Raw genomic sequence first — 17747 nt, 5'->3', positions numbered from 1 at the left:
CACCTCTTAAAAGCAAGCTCAAATTCCAGAGCTCCTATATAAAAGAAAATACCTTTATTTTGCACTTGAAAGGAGATTAAATAATAAGAAACTATGGTCAGCATCACAGAAGCCTAAAAATGAAAAGAGGAATCAGGATACAATATTCCAAAATAAAAAATATATATAGGCTTAAAACTAAGAATAATTTACACTGCAAAGCAGAGTATAATCCTGCTGAGGAAAAAATGGACCTTTAACAAAACTGAGAATGTTCATGGATTACTGAAGAAGAAATAGAGATGAGTTAGCAACTTTGAAATAGAAATGCAAGAGGCCAAAGAAACCTCGAAGACTAAATTTATTTTAGCAATTGGAAGGAGCTGTTTGATTTTTAATAATTGTGGCACGTAAGAAGAAAAACATTGAGGACAGATCTTGAAGATAGATTGGGGGAAGTAGGCACCAAATGAACCTCATTCTTATTTCAAAATGGACAATGAACACACACATACATGATCAGCTTGGTGTGGAAATACATCAAACTGAAAGAAGAGGTTAAAAGAATGGAGGGAGAAAAGTAGTAAATCTAAGGGAATGTCTTAGATTGTCCTTTAGATAATTGGACAATGGCAAAACAAATTATTTTATATGAATATAATGGAATGTTATTGCATGTGAGAAATGGTGGAAGCAGTTTTGTTTCCACAGAGTTGAAAGTACCCCTCTTCCCTCCCCCTTCCCCCCAGCTTTAGCGGAATGTAAGTCGGGTGACTGATTAGAACTAGCTCTAATTAGAGCTGTGATTTAGCAGAGACCAGGCTTCTGATCAGGTTATATGCAAGCTTAAACGAGCCATTTGAGGAGGGCATGATGTAGGCAGTCAGGGGGTTGCATCTGGCCAATGAAGAGCCTGGCGGGAGATTTGAAGTGGGAGTCAATTAAAGAAGTGGCGTCCATCTGAGTATTTGTACTCTCCTGTACTCTCTTCAGGGGACATACCCATTTATTCAGACTGAATAAATGTAAAATATAATTAAAACGTTCTTGGCTTCCCAACGAGTATTGTTTATTCCTAGACAACGTGACTATATTTATAACATTGCATAATAACAAATTACGGAAGAAATTATTTTAGAAAAGTTTTCATTCGTAGCAACAAAGTGAAATGAGCAGAATCAGGAAAACAACATATGTGGACAGCAACATTGTAAAGAAAAAAAAACTACAAAAGACTTAACTCTTTGATTAAGACAATGACCAACAGTCTCCAAGAGGACCTTTAATGAAACAAGTCACTCACTTTCAGACAAAGAGATGATGGAAGAGTCAATAATTAAGCAAATTAATAATTAAGTACCTGCCAGGCATTGTGATAAGTACAGGGGAGGGGAGGAGGGGGAAATCAAAGATAGTTTCTCCCCTCAAGGAACTCATAATCCAATGGAAACAACAAACAAACAAATATATATAAACAAGTTAACACAAGAGTTATAGGAACTAATTAAGAGTGAATGCATAAGAATTTGGGAAGCTTGGCAAAGGTTTCCTATATGTAAGGTGCAGAAAGAGACATACATTTTAATATGGCCACTGTTTGTATTCATTTTTCTTGATTTGAATTATTTGCTACATTTTTCGTCAGTTTCTGTCTCTCCCTCCACCTCCCCACTTTTTTAATGGGGGCTAGCAATAGAGATCTTTTCAAAAAAGGGATCATTATAACATGTTTTAAAGTGCTGAGAAGAGAACAGAAGACAGTTCAGGAGGAATCACAGACAAAAAGGACAAGTTTTGAAATAATTATGTAGAATTTTGTAAATACTTTTAAAAAATTCACTAAAATGGAGAGTCTTGGTTTCATATTGAATTATCTCTATATGCTCTGCTATATATAAGGAAATGCCCTTTTTTAATAAGTTCAGCATAATATAAATGTTTAAAAAAAATGCTCCTGTGAACAGGAGCATTTAAGGAACTGTGCTATTAGTAGGGAATCATACTAACTTGGACTCTGGACATCTGTTTGGCCAAAATGTCTGTTAGTATTTCAAAGGATTTCCCGGGTACAGACTATATCACAACAAAAAGGACTGGAATAACGTCATATACATTCAGTGTTATGGGCCTTCTGAAAACAAAACAAAACATATATGGCAGGGATAATACAGGGCCACGGGTAAGAAGACCTAGGCTTGTCCTTAACTTATGGTGTGACCTTGACAAGTCACCTGATTTCACTGAGTCTTAGTTTTCTCATTTGTAAGATGAGTTTTCAGACTAAAAGATTTCTAAGGTTTCTTTCAGCTCACATTTTAAAGGGGATAATGATAAGCTAGGGTATGAGCAGGGAATGATGATTCATAAAAGAATGGGTTAAAACAAATAGGTGTCTATTAACCTAAAGAAAAAATGGCTTAGTGTGGGATGATACTTTTTAACATCCGAAGATCTGTCGTGTGAAAAAGGTATTGGATTTATTCTGTGTAGCTTATGCGAGAAGAACCACCATAATCAGTTATTTACCTACTTCCTAGTGTCATTGTGAACAAAGTGTGATAAACGTTAAAGTGCTATGTAAATGTAAGTTATTATTGATACTGTTATTATGGTTGTTTGGTTGTTTGCAAGAAGCCAGATTTCTCCTGAATATAAAGAACTTTGTTATGAATCCTTAATGCCTGGCACATGGCTAGCACTTTAAAATGCTCCTTAATAAAGAAGAGCTTTCTAAAATTTGCATAGTGTGTCTTCTGAGGGAGGGAGCTCCTTACCATTAGAGGTATTTAAACAGATGCTATATCAAAGGCTGATAGGATCATCACCAACCATCACGACCTTTTACAGATAAGGAAATGGGGTCCCAGAGAGATAAAATGATTTGCCAATGTCAATCTGAGGTGGGATAGACACTGACAAAAGATCGAATGTGGTATAAAGAGAGAGAAGACCATGCTGAAGAGTCCTGGACTCACATCTCATTCCTGCTATTTGTTACCTGGGTGACCTTGGGCTACATCTGTCTAGATCTCTGCTTCCTATTGTGTAAAATAAGAGTCAGACAAAATGTTTTCTAAGGTCCTATATAGCACTAAATGCTAAAAACCACATTACGCGAGGCATTAGTCTGACAACTGGGGTAGATGATCGCTGAGATTTTGTGATTCCAAGTCAAAACCCCAGCACTCTGTACAGCTTATAAAATGGCTTCCTAATGGGATTGTAATGGAAAAGCTTTTTGTTGAGATGAAAAGAGAAGCAAGTTGGCTAGAAGAAAATAAAAAAAAAATACAATTAGTAAAATTCCCTACTCCCTCCACCTCTTTCTTCCTTGTAATCATTTCTATTGTTTAGAAATACACAAGTGCTGGTCCCAGGCTATGCGCACCTCCTGAAATCTCAATGAAATGAAATGATCTTACAGCAACCTAAGCTATTTAGGACAATTTCCTCAAAGGGGAATCTTTGTTTTTTTGTGCTCTAAATTGCTTTTGTGCTCAACTTGATTAGTGAATAAGAAAAGTAGATTTCAACCTTCATTTCAAGCCAGTGGAAATCTTCCTTGCTCCAAGACCACCACAAAGCCAGAGAAAGGCCCATAGCTCGGCTACACTTGGTGTTCAAGGGAAGCAAATTATCCCCCGGATACAACTCACCCTCACTGCCAAACTTTCTTCTCTTTCTATAATGGCTTTACCCATAAGTCTTTAAGTAGGTGGTATAGTGGATAGAGTGCTGGGCTCATATCTTCCTAGGTTCAAATCTGGCCTCAGACACTAGCTGTGTGATCCTGAGAAACTCTATTAACCCTATTTGCCTCAGTTTCCTCATCTGAAGAAATGAGCTGGAGGAGGAAATGACAAATCAGTCTAGTATCTTGGCCAAGAAAATCCCATATGAGGTCATGAAGAGAAGAACATGACTGAGATGACTGAACAACAATAAGGATTATCTTCCATTCAAAAATCATCTTCCCTGAACATTTCCAGAGCTTCAGATTTTTTAATTTTTTTTTAATTTTTAAATTTATGTATTTAACATATTTAGTTTTCAGCATTGATTTTCACAAGAGTTTGAATTACAAATTTTCTCCCCATTTCTACCCTCCCCCCCCACTCCAAGATGGCATATATTCTGGTTGCCCTGTTCCCCAGTCAGCCCTCCCTTCTGTCACCCCACTCCCCTCCCATCCCCTTTTCCCTTCCTTTCTTGTAGGGCAATTTTGAAGTGCTATTGCATATTTTTAGGTGAGGTGCAGTCAGAGCCTTAAGCCAAATATAGCCACTCTTGGAGTCAGATAACCTGGGCTCAGCTTCTACTTTTAAAACTAGCTGCTACTGTTTGGGTCAATTAAATTCTCTGGGTCTTAGCTTATTCAATTATATAATGAAGATAATGCTGGCATTGCTCATTTTACAGGTCTGCTGTCGGTGAAAGTCCTTTGTAACCTTTAAAATGAAATAAATTTGAGTGGTTGCTACTATTTTCCTTTTGATTTCCCTAACCCTGTGAATGACATAATTTTTTTTTCCTGCCTCGCAGATGGGCAACCTTAGAATCATCACCTAAATCACATATCACAAATGGCATATCTATCTAGTTGCAGCCCATACCTTCATAAGGCATCAAGGTGGCTCAGTGGATAGAGAATTGGACCCAGAATCAAGAAGATGTGAGTTACTAGCTGTGTGACTCTGGGAGAGTCACTTAACCTCTGCTGGCCTCAGTTTCCTCATCTGTAAAATGGGAATTGTGATATCATCTATATCTCCGAGATTAGAACATGGAATGTTAGAATTGGAAAAGACTTTATAACATAGATTGCAAAGATGTAATGACTCTTGCATGTGACAGTTCTTCAAATACAAAAAAAAAACCCAATTGTTAATGTTATGAGGATAAAATGAGATAATATTTGTAAATTGCTTAGCATAGTGCCTGGCACATAGTAGGTGCTTAAAAAATGCTTGTCTTTCCCCTCTTTCTCCCCCCCTCCAATTCTCTTTTTTCCTATTTTATATTTACTGCTTGATGTGGGTAGCCTTGTGTGGTGCTAATGAGAAAGTGCCGAGCCCTGAAAAAGGGAGAAAAAAAGAGTCTCATTTCCCTGGGCAGACCACAACTGGAATTCTATGTCCATTTCTGGGAAGGGCATTTTGGGAAGGGAAGTGACAAACTGGAGCTAGTAAAGAGGAATTCAATAACTAGGGGAGGGAGGAACCATGAAACCCTATTATATGAGGCACAGTTGCAGAAGATGGAGATGTTTTATCTGGGGAAGAGAAGGTTTAGTGCAATGTAGCAGCTGTCTTCATATATTTGGAGGACTGTCCAATGCAAGAGTAATGATATCTTGTTCTTCTATACTTCTATACTCTAAAGTTCTTTTTATTTTTAATATTCTATGTTCAAAAGTTCTTATCCTATTTGAACATTCGATGTTATTTTTTTTCTCTGATTCTCTTCTCTGTGGTCTCTTCCAGATCTAACATTCCACATTACATGCTCCAAAGTCCTTTTCCTGTTCTAAAATTCTCTTTTCTCTCACCTTACTTCCTATGCTCTAAAGTGTTTTTAATCTCTAACATATTGTTTAAGAACAAAACTTCTCCTTCATCTTAATTGTTTGATTTTCTTAGGGACAGTACACCAGGACAGTGAGAAATATGATGCTTGAACTTCTAAAAAAAAGGAATTGGTATGTTCAATCTGGAAAAGAGCTTTCATTTCTAATTCTGTAATGTTACAAGCCCTTCTGGTCATCATTCTGATTAGAATCTTGTTTCTTCCTCCCACTTGACTTGGACCATAATTACCACAATGGCAGCTATCTCCAAATCCTGTAAATCTTAAAGCCAGTGTTTTGTACTTCTTGAAAGCCCTGGGAGACAGTTATCTAATGAACAACAACATTAACCTCCAAAGGCCTCAGAGATATGAGATATGAGCTGCTAAGTAGGGGAGATAGATTGTGGCAAAGATAGTTCCCAGCTGGTGAATCACCAGCATAAATACCCATGCAGTCATCAGGATTTCACAAGAATTGGAAGGCTGATAAATTACATATACTCCAAAGATGATGCAGAAATTTGAATATTTAAACATTCGTTAATTCATTTAACAAATACTTAATAATACCATGCTTCAAGACACTTTTCACATCTAACAATTTAAGATTTTGTAACAGTCTATTGTTATACAGTTCTAAGCACTGGGGAAGATTAGAAAAAATAAGACATAAGCTGACCTATGCCAATTCTATCTTCCCAATATTTCTCATATACATCATTTTCCCTCCTCTGGCACTTTCCTCATCATGTCACCAGGGGCATTAATACAACAGCCTGATGGTTGGTCTCCTTGTCTTAAGTCTCTCTCCACTCTAGTATCCTCTATTCAGCTACCAGTTACCTTCCTAAAAAAGTCATCCCCCTACTCAAAAATCTTCAGTGGCTCCTTATTACCTCCTGATTAGAATATAAAATCTTCTGTTTGGCTTTTAAAGTCTTTTAAAACCTCCCCCCTCCTACCTGTCCAGTTTTCTTAAATGTTACCTCCCTCCATGTGCTCTGTGATCCAGGGATAGTGGCTTCCTTTTTGTTCCTCACACTGTTCTGACTCCATGCCTTTTCACCGGCTCTCCACCATGCTGAGAATACTCTCTCTTCTTATCTCCAGCTCCTGACTTCCATGGCTCCTTTGATTCTCAGTTAAAATCTCACCTTCTGAAAATCCCTCTGAAATTACCTCCAATGGGTCTTCTTGCACGTTCCTAGTTGTTTGCATGTTGTTTCCTCTGCTGGAATGTGAAAGCTTAAAGGACAGGGATATTCTGGCCTTTCTTTGTATCCCTAGCTCCTAGCATGATAGTCCTTGACCCTCTTTGCCTCAGTTTCCTCATCTGTAAAATGAGCTGGAGAAAGAAATGGCAAACCACTCCAGCATCTTTGTCGAGAAAAGCCCAACTGGGTTCACGAAGAGTCGGATAAGACTGAATTGACTCAGCAACAGAAACACTTAGCATGGTACCTGGCCCAGAGTAAGTGCTTAATAAATGCTTGCTGTCTTGACTTTACTTATGCAGTAATCTAATAGGAATTCATTTGCATGTAAACAAGTATAATAAATGGTGACTCAAAGGCTGGGTGACTTGTAGCTGGAAACATATGATATACATCATCAAGGCAAAAAGAGGGCCAAGAAAAAGATAAGGAGGCAGCTAGAGAGCCTAGTGGTTAGAGCATCAGGCAGGCAGGCAGTCAGAAAGACCTGAGGCTAATCCAGTCACAGGCACTTGCTAGCTGTGTGATCCTGGGCAAGTCATTAACCTCTGTTTCGACTCCATTTCCTCATTTATAAAATGGGCCCAATGACAGCACTCACCTTCTGGATTTGTTGTGAGGGTCGAATGTGATAATAATTGTAAAGTGCTTAGTATAGTGCCAGACACATAGTAAGGACTATATAAATGCTATTACTATTATTATTGTTCGTAGTAGTAGTAGTAGTAGTAGTAGTAGTGGTAGTGGTAGTGGTAGTAGTAGTGGTGGTGGTGGTAGTAGAAGTAGTAGTAGCAGTAGTAGTGGTGGTAATAGTGGTAGTGGTAGTAGTAGTAGTGGTGGTGGTGGTAGTAGTAGTAGTAGTAGTGGTGGTGGTGGTAGTAGTAGTAGTGGTGGTGGTGGTGGTAGTAGAAGTAGTAGTAGTAGTAGTGGTGGTAATAGTGGCAGTGGTAGTGGTAGTAGTAGTAGTAGTTGTGGTGGTAGTAGTAGTAGTAGTGGTGGTGGTGGTGGTGGTAGTACAAGTAGTAGTAGCAGTAGTAGTGGTGGTAATAGTGTAGTGGTAGTGGTAGTAGTAGTAGTAGTTGTGGTGGTAGTAGTAGTTGGAGTAGTGGTAGTAGTAGTAGTGGTGGTGGTAGTAATAGTAGTAGTGGTAGTAGTAGTAGTGGTGGTAGTGGTAGAAGTAGTAGTAGCAGTAGTAGTGATGGTGGTAGTGGTAGTAGTAGTAGGAGTAGTAGTGGTGGTGGTGGTGGTAGTAGTAGTAGTAATAGTTGTGGTGGTAGTAGAAGTACTAGTAGTAGTGGTAATAGTAGTGGTGGTAGCAGTAGTAGTAGTAGTAGTAGTAGCTATGGTGGTAGAAGTGGTAATAGTAGTAGTAGTAGTAGTAGTAGTAGTGGTAGTTGTAGTGGTAATAGAAGTAGTAGTAGTAGTGGTAATAGTAGTGGTAGTAGTAGTAGTAGTGGTAGTAGTAGCAGCTTGCCTGTTTAGCTTAACTTTTGTGCTTGGAGCAGATTCTTTCGCATAGGAGATGCAAAGGATTTTGGGAGCCTGAGGACAACCTGGTGCCTTTAGTTGAAGTCAGCCCTTTGTGGTTTGTTGAAAGTAGGCTTCTAAAGTAACTTGAGGAGGAGGCAGATTGTCAATCAGTCACTGATAGGAATTAAAAGGACCTTCTAAGATGGATAGAGCATTGAAACACAGACATTGGTCCTATTAGCCAAAAGAAGCAGGTCCAAAGATGTATTAAATGAATACCTGAGGGCTCTAGGTAGCTGCCTACCTGTTCTGTGTTCCAGAACTATGACACATGGAGGGCAAGACAGTGGGACCAGGCAGACTTTCTTCTCCTTAAGGAGAGAAAAGCCACATATAGTTAAGACTCTTGGAGCTGATGGATCTATAGAGAGAAAGCATCTGAGGGTTTTTTCCCTAGTCCAATAACTTTGTGTGTGAATGGGTCTCCTTTAATCACTAAAACATATGAATCTTACGTCCTGCGATCTAAGTTAAAAGGCAGAAGACAGAGAACAAGCTTGACCTTATAAGGAAGATGTAGCATCGGTTGATAGATCATGAGCCCTCAGGGACATCGGTGGCTGCCCAGCCCAACCCTTTACTTTTTCTAGATGAAGAAGCTGAGACCCACGGATTTTCAATGACTTTCCTAATGTGATAAAGGCAACAGGAGAAAAAGGGAGGCTACAAGAAGGGAAAAAAGGAGAAAGAGGAAAGAGAGGAGGGGAAGAAGGGCAGGAAGACAGGAGAGGGAGAGAAGGCCTCCAAGAAAAAGGTAGGGAGCAACAAAGATATTACTGGGTATGTTGAGGCAGCTACATGGCGTAATGGATAGAGTACTGGGCCTGTGCTCAGAAAATTGCCTCAGACACTTATTTGCTTCCTGACCCTGGGCAAGTCATATAAACGATCTGCCTCAGTGGCCTCATCTTTAAAATGCGTATAATAGCAACTACCTCCCAGGCTTGTTGTGAGGATAAAATGAGATCATATTTGCAAACCACTTTGCAAACATTAAGGTGCTATAGAAATGTACGGACATAGTTGAAACACGGTCATTTTGGCTCAGACACCTCAACTTCTGCAGAAGCAGATAACCAGAACTGCGTGTGAAGAGTGTCTATACACCAACTCGAATCCATCAAAGCCATTGCGTGAGAGGCTGGGTCAAGAGCTAGGTGATTTGTATAAAAAAAGAAATGATCTCAGAAGCCACAGTGAGTGATTCTGATGGTCCAGATTCAAGGGGTTAGAGCAGCATGGCATTTCCAGCATGTCTTTGGGGAACAGAGGAAGAACTGAGCTATGATAAAGAAGGGAGATATCCAAGGGAACCATTGACTGTAGGCCCAGGATGAGGGAAATCTCAAGAAAAGGTCAACTCTTTTCATAACCTCCTCCTGGCGTCTATCTATCCACAGACAGATACTATGATATAATCTACTGTTTTATTCTGCAAATACCTCCAGTAAACCAAATTTTACCTCAACCTCAAAGAGGCCAGGTTTGAAGGACATACAGATACAAATACGAATCATAGGTAGAAAGTCCAAGCTCTGCCTGAATGGTAAGAACTTTCCTAACTAGGGACTCGGAGAAATTGTGACCAAATTTATAACTGTCCAAAATAAATTCCTTAAAGCTGAAGATGAAAGAACCATGTCGACCCTAGGGTTACAATGAGATAACTATGGTAATAGGGAGTTGTATAAATGTTGGCTATAATTAGTTATTATTAAGTGGCTCAGTGGTGAACCGATCAGTAATGAGCAGGCCCAGTAAGGGCAGCATGAGGACATCACAAGAATACATCAATGGCTTTGTAGATTCATAAATGTGAATTGCCCCTTCAAAGTGTGCCCCATCAAAATATGTGCCACCCCCATGTCCTCTGGCCACATAGGATTCTGAAACATACTCCCTCTCTAAATGTTTCTTATGTGTATCTACTCTTATCATTAATGGTGTGTTTATCTGTGGAAGAGTGCATTCCAGTTTTATTTGGGACACATCCTAGTACTACTTTCCTCACTTTTTCATTAAATGGCTTGCTTGGAATCAATTATCTTCAACAAAACTAGTAAAAGTGAACATATTTCTGGTGTGTAAGGAAGATCAGATGAAGAGAACATATTCAATGGAGAGAGCTAAGGAAAGGCTTACCAGAGAAGGCAGCATTTGAGATGAAGACTGAAGGATGGGTAAGATATAAAGGTGGCGGTGCAGGTTGGAGGAGGATTATGTGGACAAAGACACTGAGGCAGGAGCACAAATTCAGGGGGAGGGAGAGGGGGTAGACCAGTTTGGCAAAATCACAGAATAAATGAGGTGCAAGACAAGCCTAGAAAGGTAATTTGGGACCAATTTGTAATGGGTCTTGAATGCTAAGCCAAGGAATATGAATTTTAATGAGAAGGCAATGGAGAGTCATTATAAGTTTTTGAGCAAAGGAGTGATCTGATTAGAGATTAAGTCAGATGGGATGTGAAAGACAGATTCTTGGAGAGAGACTGAAGGCTGGGAGACATGCAATGAGGATATTACAATAGTCCAAATGGGGGATAATAAGGACCTGAGTTAACATTCAGGCAGTAGGCCTGACAAGAGCAACACCTTAGCAGAGGTCAGCAAACTATGGCCCCAGAGCCAAAGGCAAACTGCTACCAGTTTTTGTAGGGCCCTCAGGGAACTAAGGAAAAGGCTGGGCTTTTTGCATATAATATATATGTATATAATATAATAAATATATGTTTAATATATAATAAAATGGTATGTAAAAACAATTCTTAGCTCACAGGCCTCTAGGCAGCTGTCATCTGCAGTTAGCCTACCCCTGTCCCAGAGTAGCAGGAAAAATTCTTAACCTGGTCAGAGTCTGGAGAGACCTTGATTTGAAGCCCTACTCTAACACTTACCAGCTGTGTGACCTTGGGCAGGTCATTCAACCTTGCTAAATCGGTGTTTTCTTCTGTCAGATGGGAATAACACCTCTAATATCTAATAGGCTTGTTATAAACAAATATTTAAAATGCTCCATAAATGCTACCTATTATTATGATAAATATGTGAATTCAAAGGACAGAAGAGGACTTTTTAAAAAAAATCATAGAATGTAAGCTACTTAAGGGCAAAGACTTTCATTTCTATGTTAGTATTTACAGGCTTAGGATTGTACCTTGCACACTGTAGATGCTTAAGGCTTGTTGAATTCAATTGAATGGTGGGGACAGATGAATAAAATTTGGAAATAGACTAGATGTGAGTGATGAGGAATAGGGAGGATTCAAAACTCACATCTGAGGTCGTGAGCACCGGGGACTGAATGAATAGAGGTTTTCTTGACAGACTAGAGAACTAAAAAATCCAAGGTGAGCCTGAAATAGAATTTCAAAGGGACAAAGATGGAAGAGGATCCCCAAGATATCAGCCTTCATATGACAGCAGGCTGATATGGAAAACAACTGACACATAGGGGTAAAATTCCTTATCTGTATAATTGATTTGTTTCAACACAGGCATTTTTAGAGGATGAAATAATAATTAAGAGTAGGAGCTTCAGTGAGATGACGAGTTTCAATTAGTGCACTCAAAAGAAAAAATCCTCCAGCCAGTCTAAACTCACAATTGCTGATGACCACAGAAAGAAAGAATAATGTACAATAAATTTCCTATCATACTTTGGGTATTTATGGGCAATTTTGCCTTCTTGATTGTCTTTCAACATGACAACCAAACAAACAGATGAATGAATGAATATAGGAAGAGGGAGGGAGGGAGGGAGAGAAGGAGGGAGGAAGGAAGGAAGGAAGGAAGGAAGGAAGGAAGGAAGGAAGGAAGGAAGGAAGGAAGGAAGGAAGGAAAGAAAGAAAGAAAGAAAGAAAGAAAGAAAGAAAGAAAGAAAGAAAGAAAGAAAGAAAGAAAGAAAGAAAGAAAGAAAGAAAGAGGATTTTGGATCTCAGGGAAAATTAAAACAAAAAAAAACAACGGGATCTTGGCTGTTAAGAGAGGCATGGTATTCAGCAGCAGGGATAAAAAAGTATGAATATGCTCTGCTATGATCAGATTATAAATGCAGTATTGTTTTCAGTGTTCCCACTTTATTGTAGGTAGAGAACAGATAAGCCAAAGCATTAAGAGGCCAACAACCAGGATGACAAGGGAGGAAACCGTATACCATTCCATATGAAGATGGGTGGAAGGAATTAGAATATTTGTCCTGGAGAAGAGAAAGATTGGTGGAAAAATTATACCTGACTTTTGAATTTTTTAAAAGTTATCCTCAGATCTAGGACTGATGAATGGAATCTACACGGATCTGTGCTCAACATAAGGAAAACTTATTAACAACTACGAGTGTCCAAATGAGGAATGGGGTGCCTTAAGAAGAGGTGTGTTTTCTATTGTTGGAGGTATTCAAAGAAAGACTTTCCAAGGCACTTGGAGAAGACATTTCTTTTTTAAGTATGAGTTGGATTACATAGCTGCTGGGATCTCGTCCAATTCTGATTCTGTGAGCCCTTGTCACTCTCATACCTCTGATAGGTGCAGTATGGCAGTTCACAGGTTCTATTTAACATCTAGTCATTCAACATGTAAAAACTTGCTAAAAATTGCTAGAACTCAGCCGTCTAAGAGTCCAGTGGACTGACTTCAGGTAGAGAGCTCCCCATCGCTAAGGTTGGATAAACACTTAACACGGCTATTGTAGAGGAAATTTCTAACCAGGTTGAACTAGATGACCAATGAGCCTCCTTCCAAAGTTGGGATTCTGGAGAAACTATCAGAAGCAGTAGATATAATAGAAAAGGAAGATAGCCTTCTTTCAAATCTCATCTCTGGTACTTTTTGACTAGGTGACCTCGGATGAGTCCTTTTCATTTTCCTCCTCTGTTGAGTGAAGATATAGGAGAAGATGGTTTTTAAGATTCCATTCCAGCCTTAAACTCATATAGTGTTTACTACACTATAATTCTAGGCCAGCAAAGGTAAATTTGCCTCATTTCACAATTTTTTTTCCTCAGAGGCCTATCCTGACAGTTACCACTAAAACTGTGGTACCTGGAGTTTAGATAAGATGGCCTCTAAGGAACATTTAAGTTTTTGGATTCGATGATGCTTTCATATTTATCAATTGCATCAAGTATGTCTCCACACACAGTGGATTCCCTGGCAGATAAAAAAGATACATAGGACAAAGTTCTCACCCTCATGATGCTCATGGTCTTGCTGGAACAGAAGATATAAACAAACAGCTAAAGATCAATGAAAGTCCATTTAAAATAAAGAACTAGATGAGATATAATCAAGTGTACAATGTATGTTATATATAAGGAAAAGATTCTTGTTGGCTATAGGGAAGTCTTTGGATGATAAGATATTCCAGAGAGGTAGCCTGATGTGGAAGCATACACAACAGGCTTAGAATCAGGAGATGTGGATTTGAATCCTGATTATGACTCTTAGAAGTGTATACTATGAACTAATGAGTCAGTTCTGCCCCATAAGCATAAGTTTCCTCACTTGTAAAATAGAAATAATACTACTGTTATTGCCAACCTTATAGGATTGTTGTGAGGAAAGTTCTTTGCAGGTGCAAGCTTCTATCACAAACACACATACATAATTTGAATAATTATTATTTCCTTCTCCATGATCTAAAATAACCAAATACAGGCAATTGAGTAACATTTGTTGAATCTGACTGACCTTTGGTCCAGTTATTCCAGGAGGTCCTGGGAGGCCTTGGAGTCCAGCATCTCCCTGTGATGCAGAAAAAGCAAATAGATAAGAATGAAGAAATGGGGCTACTACCTAGAGTCACTGACAAATCATCAGCATATATAAGCATTCGCTGAGTGTCCACATGAATTCCTGGAATCCAAGCAAGCCAGAAAAAATAGTTATAATGTGATGATTGAGAGTACATATGTCTAATTATATCTAGTTATATGGGATCACTGGTATAGAAAGACTAAGGGAGAGGCCCATCAATATACTAGTATAATTATTGCTAGACAAGAAGCAATAAGAGTCCAAGAGATGGAGATGCAGAGTTCCAGTCTTGATTCTGTCATTTACCAGCTGTGTGGCATTAGACAAGTCATTTCCCTTATCTAAGTTTCTGTTTCCCCATCTAAGAGAAGGAAAGAATATTTCCATAACCAAATCCATAGCATTTGGGGGGAGTATAGTTATATATAATGCCATATATTAATTATATATTGTATATATACATATACATACATGTATAATGTGTATAGATAGATATTGATACTGTGCATTTAAAGTTATACAGAATAGATTTATTTTATAATTTTTGTTAGAAAGTACTTTAAATACTTTATCTCACTTAATATTCACAAAACTCTGTAGTTTGTACTAGTCTCGTTTCCTTGTCGTTGTTGTTGTTGTGTTTGTCCTTTGTTTTCAAGGAGGACCATGACATCAGGGAAATGATGACATGATTTGCAATTGACTTTGATTTGAATGAGGGAGGGCTGTGCAAGGTCACCAGACTCACTTTCTCCTCCAGAGCCATCTGGGTCCAGTGGCCTGATATTCACCAGGATGACTGGAGATGGCCCAGGATGCATAGTCTTGTTTCCATGAGGAAACTAAAACATGAGGTGGAAAAATGATGTGTTTAAGACTACACGGCTAGTAAATAGAGAATTCATGACAAAATCCCTGGTCTAATGACTATAGATAGATAGATAGATAGGGAGATAGGGAGATAGGAAGATGATAAAGGAATTGATAAGTTACAGTATTGATGAACATATACACAAATATATGGGTATATAGTTATATAAAATACATACAACATATGTGTGTTTCCTCATTGAAAGATCCACTACATCAATGAAAAAAAAAACTAGGTTCTGAATTTTATATCTACACTGTTTTTTTTTTCATTGGTCTAGGGGAATCTCCCAGTGAGGAAATGCCCTTTGATAATATAGACAGACATTTATTCTGCCACTCATAGTCCTATAAATTTTCTTTAGGCACTGATTACACAGAAAATATGTGTCAAAGGTAAATCTTTAATATTTAACACTCTAAGATTTTAAGATCAGCTCTCTACTCCATCCTGTTTGTCATATTTTATATGGTCGCATATGTATGTATATATCCAAATGGTTATTATTTATGGCATTGAAAGGGAGGTATATGAATTGTTGAGAGTCAGTGTTCTGTAGTGGAACAAAAGCTGACTTCAGAGTCAAGTAGACCAGTGTTCTAGTCCCATTTTGACTTGATATTTACTGGCTGTGTGCTTGGGCAAATTACTTAACTCTCTAACTGTACCAAGCAACTCTTCAAAACTGAAAGTTGTGGAGGAGGTGTTGAGATGCATGGCTTGTGGGAGTTTCCTCACTGGGAATTCTCTATACCAGTAAAAGCCTGTATTTTTTTCCAAACAATCTGAATCTTATGGTATTTTTAAAGAAAAATAACCTTATTTATTTAAAAAAGTATGACTTGAATTTTGATTCAAAATAAGGAAGATTTTCTAACAAAGAGAGCTGGAATGTGTTGCTCCATAAGGTAGTGAGCTCCTTGTTACTGAAGTAGTGGAACATTGTCTAGATGACCATTTGAATAGAAAGCTATAAGGAGGATTCTTGTCTTGAATGGAGTTCACGGTAGATGCCTTCTAAGGTCCCTTTCCATATTGCCTCATAATTATCAGATTGGCTAATATGTCAGAAAAGGAATATAATAAATGCTAGAGGAGATATAGGAAAATTGGGATACTCATGCACTGTTGGTGGAGTTGTGAACTATATGCCTGAAAGGATAAAAAGCTGTGTATATCTTTTGACCCAGCAATACCACTACTAGGTCCGTATCCCAAGAGATTAAAAAAAGAAAAGGACCTATATATACAAAAATATTTATAGCAGCATTTTTGTGGTGGCAAAGAATTGGAAATTGAGAGGATGCACATCAATTTGGGAATGGTTGAACAAGTTGTGGTATATGATCATGATGGGACACTATTATGCTGTAAGAAATGATGAGCAGGATGTCTTCAGAAAATCCTGCAAAGACTTAACACGAATTGATGCAAAGTGAAGTGAGTAGAAGCAGGAGAACATTGAGCACAATAACAGTGATATTATTGCATGATGATCAATTCTAAATGCCTTAGCTATTCTGAGCCATATAAAGATCCAAGGCAATTCCAAAGGACTTATGATGAAAAATGCTATCCTCCTCCAGAGAAAGAACTGGTGGAGTCTGAATGCAGATTGAAACATGCTAATTGTTACTTTATTTTTTTCTTGTTTTTATTTTAGTCTATGTTTTCTTTCACAACACGAATTTGGGAATATGTTTTGCATGACTTTGAATAACCGATATCAAATTGCTTGCCTTCTCAATAAGGGGTAGAGGGTGAGAGGGAGAGAGGGAATTTGGAACTCAAAATTAAAAAAATAATGTTTAAAAAATTTTACATGTAATTGAAAAGGATAAAATATTATAAGAGACTTTAGTGTCTTTATGCTTTTTCATGCATTGTGTTCCTGATTCTCCCAGAATGAAACTGCATAACATCATAGCATCTCAAGAGTTGGAAGGGACCTTGAAGGCCATGTAGTTCAACCCTCACCTGGACAAGAATCCCTCTACATTATCCCTAATATGCGAACATCTAGTCTTCAGAGGCACTCCAGTGAGAGACACCCCACTATTATCAAAGGCAGTCCATTCCATTTTTGGATTCTGCTAATTCTGGGGGTTTGGGGAGGTCTCCTTGCATCAAGCTTAAATCTGCCTCTCTGAAACTTCCATCCACTTCTTGTAGTTCTGCCTTCTGGGATTAAGCAAAATTGATTTTATCTTACTTCTTTATAATGGTGACAGCCACATCCCACTTAACCAAACATCCGGAATTCCTTTTACCATGGGATGGTTAGAGTAACACTGATTCCTTCCATACCATTGTAGATTTTTATGGTCAGATTCCCTTTTTGTTGTTTCCTTTTCCAGCCCTTTTCTTGACTTTGAACTTTATGTTAAAGTTGTGCTCTGTTCACGTAGGGGTAGAGGTGGGGAGGCACTGTCTCAAGCTTCAGGATTTTTCATGCTGCTGTTTTCAGAGCCCGTTCTAGATGTCTGTAATTTTTCAGTGCTTCTGAGGTGGTGTTATCCTGGGTGATGTGTCATCATTGTTTCTCTGGTCTGTGCTCTGATCTTTACCCAGGAAGGGCCCCTCCTCTCCTGTAGCCACAAACACTAGTTCTCCTCTCCAACCTTGAATTGTGGTCACTTTCCCTGCTCCCCTGCAGCCACAAATGCTAGATAGAATTGCTAAACAGCACCTGGTCCTATGCCTAGTGTCAGTTCATGGCCCTCTGGAATCTCTTTCTGACCAGTTAGCCAAGCCCCTTACCATCTCTGGGCTGAGAACTACTGAAGCTTGTGTTGCTACTGCTGCTGCTACTGCAGCCACCTCCAGGCTGGCTG

General features: G+C 38.6%; 1 protein-coding gene across 1 annotated transcript in view; it reads right to left on the bottom strand.

The window, feature by feature from the left end:
• Window positions 1-17747, bottom strand: part of COL22A1 (collagen type XXII alpha 1 chain) — a 570107-nt gene that overhangs the window by 76877 nt on the left and 475483 nt on the right. Inside the window, exon 45 of the mRNA XM_036741444.1 lies at window positions 13977-14030. Coding sequence (XP_036597339.1) covers window positions 13977-14030 — 54 coding nt within the window. The remainder of the gene's footprint in view (window positions 1-13976; window positions 14031-17747) is intronic.

Source organism: Trichosurus vulpecula, chromosome 1 (assembly GCF_011100635.1).
Source record: "Trichosurus vulpecula isolate mTriVul1 chromosome 1, mTriVul1.pri, whole genome shotgun sequence".
Classification (NCBI taxonomy): Eukaryota; Metazoa; Chordata; class Mammalia; order Diprotodontia; family Phalangeridae; genus Trichosurus; species Trichosurus vulpecula.
Note: the sequence above shows the minus strand (reverse complement) of the source record. Positions and strands in the feature narration are given on the sequence as shown.